Source organism: Uranotaenia lowii, chromosome 1 (genome assembly GCF_029784155.1).
Source record: "Uranotaenia lowii strain MFRU-FL chromosome 1, ASM2978415v1, whole genome shotgun sequence".
In the NCBI taxonomy this organism is placed as follows: Eukaryota; Metazoa; Arthropoda; class Insecta; order Diptera; family Culicidae; genus Uranotaenia; species Uranotaenia lowii.
In genome coordinates, this window is record NC_073691.1 from 190,745,269 (window position 1) to 190,757,730 (window position 12,462).

General features: G+C 40.4%; 2 protein-coding genes across 2 annotated transcripts; one reads left to right on the forward strand and one right to left on the reverse strand.

The window, feature by feature from the left end:
- The first annotated feature begins 4,696 nt into the window (after positions 1 to 4,696).
- On the forward strand, positions 4,697 to 6,877 carry LOC129741394 (translocon-associated protein subunit alpha-like). Its single transcript, XM_055733120.1, has 3 exons — positions 4,697 to 4,950; positions 5,041 to 5,760; positions 5,916 to 6,877. The coding sequence occupies exons 1-3, from the start codon at positions 4,887 to 4,889 to the stop codon at positions 5,999 to 6,001; spliced, it is 870 nt and encodes a 289-aa protein (XP_055589095.1). The 5' UTR covers positions 4,697 to 4,886; the 3' UTR covers positions 6,002 to 6,877.
- Positions 6,878 to 7,718: 841 nt separating this feature from the next.
- On the reverse strand, positions 7,719 to 8,852 carry LOC129741413 (probable prefoldin subunit 5). The gene is made up of 3 exons (XM_055733140.1): positions 8,420 to 8,852; positions 8,241 to 8,319; positions 7,719 to 8,171 (listed from the first exon to the last, which is right to left on the reverse strand). The coding sequence occupies exons 1-3, from the start codon at positions 8,650 to 8,652 to the stop codon at positions 7,983 to 7,985; spliced, it is 501 nt and encodes a 166-aa protein (XP_055589115.1). The 5' UTR covers positions 8,653 to 8,852; the 3' UTR covers positions 7,719 to 7,982.
- Between the last annotated feature and the right edge of the window lie 3,610 nt (positions 8,853 to 12,462).

The following is a 12,462-nucleotide window of genomic DNA, read 5'->3' on the forward strand; positions in this document are numbered from 1 at the left end:
TCTTCACGAACTGGGCTGTCGCTGGAGAGCTCGTTGACCCGAATGTCGCAACATCCATTACAAAAATATCAGGGGATTATCAGGATTGGTTCGCCCACAGGAATAGCTGAGAGCATCTGTCCACCTCGCGGATGCGAATCTGGTGAAACATTTCCCTGATATCGGCGCAAACCGCTACGGGATACTGTCGGAAGCGAAAGAGTACGTTTGGAAGTGAGCTCAATTGGTCGGGTCCTTTCAAAAGCATCGAATTGAGCGATATTCCCTCAGCTTTGGCAGCGGCGTCCCAAACCAAGCGCACCTTTTCCGGTTTCTTGGGATTGGTGACGGCTCCTAACGGCAAAAACCATGTACGTCGTGGATCAAAGGACTTCAATTCCTCCGGAGTAGCACGATGGCAGTAACCTTTTTGTTGATAAGTTTTGTTGGCAGTAACCTATTTGTTTAAGAATACTTCGTTTCATTGCAGGATCCTTGGCCATTTTCTTTTCGAGACACCGACACCTTCCCAGGGCCATGGAGTAACTGTTTGGGAGCTCGATGTGATCATATCTCCACAGTAACCCAGACTCGTAGCAGTTTCCTACAAACTTTGTGGTTTCCTCCAGCAAACGTAGTGCTCTTTCATCCTCAGCGCTCAATAAATTCTTCGACGGCTTTACTCCGGTTTCTTCCAGATCAAAATACGTTTGCAGGATATCGTTCATCGCCGTTTCATTATCGCACTCACAACTGTGGTAGTTGAAAGTCGGCAACTTATTATCACGCTGTCCGCCGTATACGCTCCAGCCAAGCCTAGTGCGTACTGCTATTGGTTGTCCTTCACTTCCCTCGCGAGCTTTCAAGGGTAGAACGAGCTTTAAGTTGTCAACACCAATTAGTACACGAGGAATCGCGTCAGCGTAACCCTGGATTGGCAGCCCTCGGAGATGCTTGAACCGTTGCTTCAGTGCCTCAATTGGCAGGCTCTGGATCGGTAGTTCCAATGCTTGTATGGTTCCGACACTTGACATTACAAATCGTTTAGATTGACCAGGTCCAGATATTTCTACATCCACACGTCTTGATTCACTTTCAGTACGGGTAACGTTGGCTGTCCACTTCAGGCACAGGGGTTTGTAGTGTCCTTTCAAACCCAATTGGTCTGCAAGTTCAGTCTCTACCATTGTAAGGGAAGACCCCTCATCCACAAAGGCAAATGTAGAGATGGAATTATCGCCGTTGTAGAGCGTTACAGGAATGATCCGAAATAGAAGTGATAGATGAAGCGATTCATGGATATGATGTACCACGGATGTCGATGAGCCATTCGGTGTCGATCCGGAAAGCGACTCTGTTCTCGTGCTATGGAGAAGTGGATTGTGTCTTGCTTCACACCCGTTTACACCACAGCGGTTTGGATTCCTGCAGGTCCGGCGTCCATGGTCGAACAGACAGGTTCTACAAAGTCCTAGTTTTTGAACTAGCTTCCACCGAGCATCAACGCTCAAGTTCAAAAAAGTTCGGCAATCCTTTGAGCGGTGCCCTTCTTGGTTGCATGCTGCACACATAATTTGATTTCGTTCGCGAAACACGCCATGGTCCAATACATGGGATTGATGGTTCTCAACACTCCCCCCGGTATCGGCGTGTACCAAGCTCTGATCAGGTTTGATCTTCTCACGCTTCGAAAGTGACCGCTGTTCTTCGGAGTAGGAAGTTACGCTGTATGCATCAATCACCACCTCCTCCATAAAATTTCCGAACATCCTTAAGTTCACCGTTCCTCCAGATCTGCGATAGCTGGCCCATTTCATTCTGTAATCGGCTGGTAGCTTACTGACAAGTTCTCTCATCAAAGTAGGATTGGCCAGGTGTTCTACCATGTCAGCTGCTTCGACGTGATCACACAGCGCTTGTACCTTGGTTCCAAAATCAATCAGAGTGTCCAGCTTATCAGCTTTGGGTGGAGCAGTTTCTTTCAGCTTCTGAATCAAAGATTCTATAAGAAGTTCGGGTCTACCGTAGCGCATCCTAAGAGCCTCTATGACGTGCGGCACGGAAGCTGGCAGCATTAGTCTGCTGCGGACTGCTTCCCACGCCGGCCCCTTCAAGCAGCGTTGCAGACGTATCATATTTTCACCTGGGCTGAATCCGCAGGCTTCCGTGGTGTAATTGTACTGACTTATAAACACCGGCCAGTCAGCTGGATTTCCAGAAAAGATAGGCAAGTCACGTGGAAGCATCTGTCGAGTGGCTAGTTGTTGCTGAGATGGTACCGCACAGACTGTCACCGCGTGTTCCGTCATCTCCTGTCCAACAGGAACCCGAGGCGATATTTGAGGAGGTCCTTTTTGCTTCCGTAGGTTACTTGCGACCATGACTGCTTCGTTCAGAAGTGCGCCGTCCTTCAGCTTTGTTGTTTTAGAAAGGAAATGCGGCGATGCCTTCGGTTTGGTTCCCGTTGGTTTGGGTTTCGGTTGCGTCGACGGTTGTAATTTAACTTGCGGCAAAGTCACATCAGCAGCCCTAGTTGATTGCGTATTGTTTTCTGTTAGATGAATTTGGCATAGACGCAACTGGTCTTGCAATTCCAGAAGTTGTTCGGAAGATAAATTATCTTGTTCTTGGCATGAATGGAGCTGTTTCTCAAGCTGATGGAAGGCATTCGAAATCAGTCTCTTCCTACTCGTTGGATCCTTTTCTGTGGCAACAAAAGGATTTTCAAGATATACCTGGTCGTTTGGTTTCTCTGGAGCTACCGTTATGCGCTCGGGTTGATGTTTCAGTTGTTTTGTCACACCAGGTACACCCTCTAAAACAGATTCCGTTTGCTCGGTTACCCAGTTGACGATGCTTTTCTGTTTTTCAGCTGGATCAGGATCGCTTTCCCGCAATCGTAAGCTTTCCTTTTCGCCTTCTTCTTCTTGAAGCGATTCCTCTAGGGCTCGGTATTTCGCTGCTATAAATCTTCTTTCTAGTTCCTTCTCTTCCTCCAGGCGCTTTAGCTCTAGCTCCAGCCTCGCTTTCCGGACGGAAGATGTAGTTCGGATCGAAGAAGCTTTCGTCGGAACGTTGGCACATTTGGCACACACCCATTGGTGATTTTTTACTCCATCGTCCACTCCGGCACATGAGTAATGCCACCAACTGTCACACCGGTCACAGGCTACAAGATCATCGGCTGAGTCTGGGTGAACGCAGGCCACGCAGTTGTGAGCATTGCCCATATCGGTCGTGTTATAGTCGTCATCGCTCGAACTTGCCGGATGTAATCCCATGGTGATTATTTGAAGTTTGTTAGCGAAGGCCGGAAGTAAAAATCGGTACAGACTGTTTCTGACAGTTTATTAGCTTCAAATCTAAAAGATACAAAAAATTAAGAAGGAACTCTTGCATTGTGCGATTATAACCTAAAACTTACAATCAGTCTACCGTTCGGATTCTGATTTCAACCTTCCGCTAACAGATTGCGTGACGCGATACGGTTCCTGATAATAGGGGATATTATAATTTCTTAATTTTACGATAAAAATAGCAAATCCGAATATTTACCAACGACTATCCTGCTTCTTATGGTATTCTTTACCCAACGGAACTTTTTCCGATACCTGTACGGCACTCGTGACCTTTGCCTACTAATTATAGGTTAGGATTTATAAAAGGATGAAATATGCAAAGATTCTGTAACTTACTCGGTCTAATAACTGGAATTGAATCGAACCCTAATCACTGTGGATTGAAAGTACAAGCTACACTACTTCTACTCTATATGAACTGCTAAACTGATAACAATTTGTATCCGATACTTAAAAGCGTTAAAAAACGAGCACACGAAAAAACGGTTCCTTCTTTTCTTCTACGTTTGAAATTACTACTCTTCTTCTAGCGGCAGCGAAACGTCAGGAGAGATGACATCCACAGGTGCACTCATAATTTTAGACTCGCCTGCCGACGCAGCCACACTCAGTATGTTAAATATAACATTCACCTCGAAGAGGTAGAAGCACAGAAGTTACCTTTTTGGCTTTCACGAGCATTCACCTTTTAATCTCGGTAAGTTTTACCTTTTTATTATTTTCTGTGTAAAATTGGCCTTAGGGGCCTTAGGCCGATTCAACATTGAAATGCGGCATTTCTGAACCGTTTGACAGTTAATGGAAGACGATAGGGAGGGTTGCGTTTTTTCACTGGGTTGGATCTAATTTCTTTAGTCCAATTCTGGTATCAATTAGAACCTTTAGAACCAGACCACGGATACAGGTGCTCTGAAAGGTCGCTAATGCGAAAAGTTATGACAGAAGGCGGAACAAATATAATTAGAATCAAAATGCGTGCATGAAATCGATCGTGCATCGAAGATAAATTTGAAATTTTCTCCATCGTAAATTACTGAAAATGGAGAGCAGCTATAATACAAATTCATTCTTATTCTACATACATTGAATGTTATCATCAATTCATGATATTTCAATGATTCATTAGTTCAACATTACAATACGAATGCATCGTTAAGGCATATTTGAAAAAAGCTTTTTTCACAAAATTAATTTAATTAGCTGAAAAAAGGTAAGCTTTGTCAAGATGAATACATACTATGCAATTATTACCATTGCCTTCACGCTTTGTGACGCCCCCAAACTTCAATGTCTTTACTGTCATGTAACCGTTGCACGAATGTCAAACTGCTTCCACGTTTACTGACGTTTTCATCGCAAAACGGCCAGCCGTGCAGCATTTGGTAGAAAAGCTCGATCGGCTACGCGGACGCATCAGCGCAAGTTGGATTTGACTACCTCATATTACCACGGTTTGCGCTAGCGGATGTGTGTCTTTTCCAGTGAATAAATAAAGTGTAAATTTTGTGAATAAACTCAGTGATTCAAATAGCAGAACAGTTACTTCCAATGAAGAAACTATTGATCTTTGCTTTGCTGGTTCTTCCGGCGGTTCTCCTTACGGTGGACAACGGTAAGTTTCAAGTTTTCATTGGAAGTTCTATCACTTTCACTTCGACGTGGCATTTCGTAACCATAATTTGGGTTTTTCTATTTCTGGCAGGCTCCCGGTTCATGGCCAATGCTACCGAGGACGAATTAGACGAGGAATTGGATGTTGAAGTTGAATCCGATGAGGCATCGGTAACCCAAAACGAGGAACCGGAAACAGATGAAGAACCAGAAACGACGAAATCGCCGGATGCAGATACGTTCCTTCTATTTACAAGGCCTCTCTATGTTACTGGAACTCAACTGGAATTGCCTGCCGGAAATCCTGTCGAATTCCTTGTTGGATTCGCCAATAAGGGAAGTGACGATTTCATAGTAGAAAGCGTCGAAGCTTCCTTCCGCTATCCCATGGATTTCAACTACTTCATTCAAAACTTTTCGGCTATTGCTTACAACCGAGACATTAAACCGGGTCACGAAGCGACCGTCTCGTACTCCTTCCTTCCATCTGAATCGTTTGCTGGTCGGCCATTCGGATTGAACATTGCGCTCAACTACCGTGACGCCAGCGGAAATCAGTTTTCAGAAGCCGTCTTCAATGAAACTATTTCGATTATCGAAATCGATGAGGGTCTGGATGGGGAAACGTTCTTCCTGTACGTGTTCCTGGCGGCAGTTGTAGTTTTGTTGCTGGTGCTCGGCCAACAATTCCTGGCATCGTATGGCAAGCGTAAACGCTCCCCAGCTGCCCGTAAAACTGTAGAAACCGGAACCACTAGTACCAAGGATGTGGACTATGAATGGATTCCACAGGAAACTCTCAAGAGGATTCGTAAGTTTTTCTTGTTGTGTTTCTTAAAGAAACTAGACTTTCTTTCTGGAACATATTTTTATAACCGACTTAAAAATCTCTAATAAACAAAAATTGGAAGTCCTAATACTTAATTGTACTAACCTACTAATGAAAGTCGTTTGTTTTTTTTCCAGAAAATTCTCCCAAGGGCGGCAAAGTGTCCCCGAAGCAAAGCCCACGGCAGCGGAAGGCAAAGCGAGCTGTCGGTGCCGATGATTAGATCAACGGCTTGGAGAACTCATTGCTTTGAGAAGGGTAGCTATCGTTAACAAAGCATAACAACAGACACAAATATGTAGAATGCCCATCACCATCATCAACACAAAAAGCACAATCGGCGTCGAAAAATAATTCTGGCGTTATCTTCCGAAAAGTCGTTTGACAGAATAGTTAGTTGGCATAACAAATTATAATGAAAAGTTTTGTATTTTGCGAAAGGTCACATTATGCTAGATAACCGTTATGTCAAAGGACCCTAAAGTCAAAACGGGACGAGCCAGATTATTTCCGTTGGCAAACATTCAGCAAACAATAGGTAGTGTTTAAATTTACATTATTTCATTTCGAGATTAAATGAGTGATGAGTCCGGTGCGTGACTGCACTCGTTTTTGTGAAGGACATTTATGAAATTAGTCAAAATGAGTTGAAAATATCGGAATTTTCCTATTAGGAACATCCACATAAAACAACGTTGTAGTTTATTTTTGTTGTCAACGTACCAATTGTCTCAATTTGCAATCATTTGGTGAGGAAGATTTTTTTAATCTTTATAATCAGAACAAACATGATTTGTGTACTGGTAAGAATGAGAGTGAGACTGCGATGTTAATTCCATTAGGTTCATTTCCTCTTTGTAGAATGGAATCTAGCACTCAAACTATCAAACAAACACACCTTATGAATATAATTTAGTTGGGAGGCGTGAGACCGAACAGGACGCTTCGTTAGTGGAAGCGCATCAGAAAGGCCCGCATATGTTGGTTATCCTTAAACATAACTCTTAAGTTGTAGGATGTTCTGTCGTGAAATCTTCATTTTGCTTAACTTAATTTACGCGTTTGAAAAAAGAACCTAAAATAAAATGTAAAAAAATGATGTATAGCTGAACTTTTTATACGATGACATACCTACTGTGTTCTGTCTATAGGTTTTAATTTAACCCTCTTCTGCTTGAATTATGAATCCGTTTTGAAAAAAAAATTAAATAAATCCGATGGAAATAACGTCATTGACCCCTAAATAAGAATTTTTTGTCGAAAAAAACTAAAAGTGTTAGAAATGAGATACAATTTTTTGAAACATTTTTTAAGCTGCATTATTGCTTATTGTAATGTTGATGCATCGAAATACATAGTTTAATAAGTTTTCCAGTAATAAATTAAACTTAAAAAGTAAAAAGAACTTCATAAATAGCAGGCTCGTATGCAGTAGAGGGTTGGTTATGTGTTGTGAATAGAAATCGTAACTGAGAAATGATTCTTGAAATTTCTTATTGATTTTTTGTTTGTTTGCTCCTTTGAAAGTTTAGTTAGGGCATTTGTTTTAAATGTTGAACTAGCTTTTTAAAATTAAATTTTGTTGATTGGTCGAAATAGTTGACCTGGGCAAAGTTTCAGCAGCTCAACCGGATTGATCGGTTGTTTTCAAAATACGCTTGAACGACAAAGCCACAAGATTTCAAACAGATCTAATAACTTATGATTTATGAACGATTCTGACAATGAAAAATTGTTATTACAAAAATGGGAGATCCTAGCCTATCAAATGAAACTGTCCTTCCCAAAAAGTGCCCAGTTCAATTGTGGGGATATTTATGTCATCCGGTATGAAATCAAATCAATTACCTGCCTACTGATAGATTAGACTTTTCAGATGTGATTTCATAGGGTAATAAACAGGTTTTGCTGGAAATAACAAAATTAAAACATTTTCATGATTTATAGGTATAAATAAATGTATTCGATTAAATGCACCTAAATCATAAACCTGAAAAAAGCAAAAGGGTTAGCTATAGACAAATTTCTTCTACTGGCCAAAAAAGTTCACATATTTTAATGTGGGAAGTCGTTCAATTGGTTACAATACGGCATTTTTTGATTCTTTGTGTTGAATTAAAGATCTTAGGGTTAATTATGAAAGCATGGTTAGTCAATAGTGCCTGTTGGATTGAACGAGAGAAAATATTTATTTTTTCCTTAATTTATTCCTTTTCAATACCCTCCCGTTTTTTCTGCAATTCCTTCTCGAACTGCAGTAACTTGATTTCCATCACCTCTCGGATGGCGTCACGGATCTTCGACTTTTCCATGCCAAGCACTTCGATCTTCTCCATCTGCTCCTGGACAAAGTCCACCCGACGCTTGAAGAAATTTTTCGCACTGTCCAAATCCTTTAAGAAAACAATACAATCAATTTTCTCTGTTCCTATATAGGTACTACAATCTTAATCATATCATACGTTTTCGATGTAGTATCCGGTTCCAATATCTACGATCACATTGTCCGCATCTTTGATAGTCCCCGGGACATACATGCTCCTGGAAATAACGAAACGATAAGAATTTGAAGCAATCAGTTTTTTTACGAAAGTGTTTTCCTTAACCTGAATAGTTCGTTGCTTGAAAAAAAAACACTTACCCAGTGAGCGGAACCAGTATTTGTTTTTCGTTCCAGTCGGGCTTGAATTGCTCCAGAGCTTCTTTTGACCCGCTGTACTTAACCCGGGCCATTTTGAGGGTCTGGAGCGACTCCTGGAATACGGTCAGTTCCTGGTCCAGCTGGTTCTTGAGTTGAGTCAGCTGTTGAAGGTTAAGTGTGTTCAGATCGATCTGCGTCATATGCGGCTTTTCGGTGGTAGAAATGGCAGCCATCCTATAAGAAAATGTTTAAAGTTCCGTTTTTGAATGAGGATGATCGACAACAGTTGGATAAGATCACGAAGTGAGACGCTTAGATTTCCGGATATGGGCAAAAAGAACGGAAATCCTGTCGCAGAAAACCTATAACGAGGGTTTCTTGACCTGGGTTGCGGACGAAGATTTTGCTGTTGTTCGATTAGACTGGATTTGACGTTTATTAAACGAGAGAGGAGAGTTCTCATAAGCTTCGTTCAATCGTAGGTAGAAATTGGTTTCTACCACGGAAAATAAAAAAAAAGGTAAAATTTACCTTTTTGCGAGGTGAATTTTTTCCACCCCTCTTTCGAGGTAAATTTTACCTTTTTTTCATTCACCTAGCAAAAAGGTAAATTTTACCTTTTTTCAATTCACCTAGAAAAATGGTAAATTTTACCTTTTTCGCATTCACCTAGCAAAATAGTAAATAATATCGTTTTCCCATTCACTGATTTGAAAGGTAAATGCTAGTTGGTTTACTGCTCCATGCGGGTGGTTGGTTTCTACAATAAAATTGAAAACAAAATTCATTCAAAAATTTATTTTAAAAATAATTAGGGACATTTCATTATATTATTTTTTTAAATATATCACCTTATTTAAAAAAATTATTGAGGTAAGTCCTTTTTTCGCCAGGCTCGTGGCAATTTGGCTTCGCGTTCTTCCGCGCCATAATGGCGACTTATCCAGTCAGGTCCGGCTTTTCCGGAATGATATCTGGAGGATGACGTGGAATACACCTCGAAGCTGGGCTGATCTGAAATAAAAACAAATTATTATGATGAGAACCAGCACAACTAAATAATAGCTAAGAAAACACTTACAATTCTGTTCCGATTTTCCCATATTGGCACGAAACAAAACTTCCCTTCTGAACGACAAAACAGCTTAACCTCAATTAACGGATTCGGCAAATAGTTCTTTTGTTCGAGATGATTGTACCGTTTTGTTTAGCCCAATCCAGGTCAATTCCACCTCGCTAAGAGGTAAGTTTTATCTTATTTGGATTTACCTTTTTTTCTAGGTGAATTATACTTTTTTATTGAGCTCAATTCAGATAAACTTCACCTCGCTACGAGGTAAGATTTACCTTTTTTGGATTCACCTTTTTTCTCGGTGAATTGTACCTTTTTTCCAACCTCGATTCAGGTAAATTTTACCTCGCTGTGAGGTGAGTTTCACCTCGAAGAGGTAGAAGTTACCTTTTTGGCTTTCACGAGCGTTCACCTTTGCTAACTCGGTAAATTTTACCTTTTTATTATTTTCCGTGTACCGTTTCTAGGTTTCCGTCAACTGGTAGGTAGTTATTCAATGAGTGTTTTGATCGAAAAACGTCAGGTAGTAGTTCAATGAAGCAAGTTGAAATCGATCGAAACTAGTCAAAGCCGATCCAGCTCAGCAGGAGGACGTTTCGACCTGGTAGAAATCGATCGAAGTCAATTGGATGGAACAAGACATGCAGGTGATTAACTGTCCAATCCATTTCTACTTGTTTCGACCTATTTTGACCAGACTTCATTGAACAGACTTATGGTACTCACGAAATTGAACGGTTTGCTTATTCAAACGTCAACATGTTCTCTTTCATACCGACTGAAACAAATCTGGCAATAAAATGTAAAAGGATATTTCAATAAATCTTGATCATACAAAGCTGGGGGAGGAAGACTGAAATTTGCTGTATCGTTTTCTGTATCGTTTTTTTACTGTTCGGCAGAAAACAGCAATTGTTGAAAAGATTTGTAATTGTTCAAATTTCAACTTTAGATGATCAGTTTCGTGTAGCGAGTCATTTAACTCAGTTGTTTAGGTGCTAAATTTAAGTCTAAATTTAAGAGTTAATTGCTGCAGATTCAAAAGTAAGCATCGGAATCGAATTTAACAGCTAGATTATTAAATACCAGTCTGTCAAGTCTGTCGTAAATATAACCTTTGAACTATATAAAAATGTTGCTCGGTCCATGGGAACTACCCAAAATCTAAATATGTTATTTAAGCTTTTTTAGAACAACCATTAATCAAACAATTTTTATTTATCAGCTTCAAAAACTTCAACGAAATTTGAGCGACTCAATACGCCTGATGTTAGAATTTTCCAGAGCAAAACAAAACCTAATTGAATTATTGTTTTATGCAAAACAAGAGCTTTTGAGCATCAAAACTTTTTTATTGAAATTCAAAAAATAATAAAATGAAATTTCGAACCTTCGCACTGGTCGGTAGATTGATGAGAGAAATTTGACGTTTTAAATTTTTTTTCTTTTTTTATTCAGTCTTCCTCCCCCAGACACAAAGCATACGTAATCCTCTATAGAATATAGATAACCTCATTTTTTGACTCTTCACACATGCAGCTGCTTTCCGACAAAGAAAAATAATGTACTAGATTGTCGGAAGTATGTATTCTACTGTCAGTTCACTAACGACGTCACTAAAAATTTGATTTAAATCTCTCTTTCGTATTCAGTAGCGTTTTTCTCGGTTCTGTGTTTCTGTTTCATTCTACGTAATAACAGCTCACGCGAGAAATGCACAATATTCCACTCTGATTCAAATTAATAAAATATTAGCAAAAACTCACTCCATAGATCACAAAACTTTAATGTGAACTTTATTTAAGGTGTATGTTTTGAGTGATGCGTGTGGCACTCTGCGTGTGATGCTCATGAACAGTGATGCCAATGTGCCTGATTTTTCAGGATTCGCCTGATTTTTCGAGGCTCAGCCTAACCTGGCCATTGAATTCCCCTGATTTAAAAAAAAATCCAGAGTTTGTCTGATTTTTGTGAATGTGATGGAAAATGGGGAGTAAGGAACTGCTGCGGGGATCGAGGACCAAAAACTAGGTCATCATTTTTAGCGATATTTCCTTTGACGTATCCAAGGTGGGTATATATTCAGGAGGTGTTCCCGAATAACGAATTCCCGATTCAGCCATTTTGGCTATGTAGGCTATGCAACTATACGGAACTCATGAAGTTTGTTTACCAACAAACCACAGAAAAGCTGAGCAAAAAATAAACAAACTCATTGAGAGCCCCGCTCACTTCTCGCCTACTTACTGTGAAAGTCGGAGAACCTAGTGTATCTAAGAACCTTGGACGTATCCTAATTTTTATTTCAACAGTCCCTGATTTAAAAAAAATCGGCAACCCTGCTCATGAGGGGCTCAGAGGTACTCAACGGCTCTCAAATTTATTAATGTGGTGCACGCTCTTTTTATTTAACTCAAAATTAAGTATGACCGAGGTTCAAAACATAGTTCGATTCTATGAACTTAAAGTTAAGTACCCTTTTTCCTCCTTGCGATGGATCAAAACGGAGTTCGAACTGCGAACTCAAAATTGATCCCTTTTTTTTCCTTCGGCGAGGGATCAAAGCTGAGTTCCACCTTATGAACTAAAATTGAACTCACTTTGTTGGACTGAAAACACTTAGCGAGTTCAGTCCGAACCGGAGCAGCAACCAGCGAAAACGTCGCAAAATTTTGTCGTTCCGGAACAATTACCGGAAGATATGAAATTCTGTCCGTCATTGTCATCATATGGTGAGCGGCTTGGAATGTCCGGAAACTTCCGGATGTTGTTTACTTCCCGTAGGAAGTAACATCCGGAAGTTTTCTTTGACCGGGAATGTCAAAACTTTCCACCGCTCTGTAATTGCAATGTACCGGAACAGCAACATCCGGGTACAACAAATTTTAATCATCCTTTAATGCCCTGAAAATCAGCTACCCTCGAAAAAAAAGGATAAATTAGAGTTCAGCTGCCGAACTTAGTATTGAGT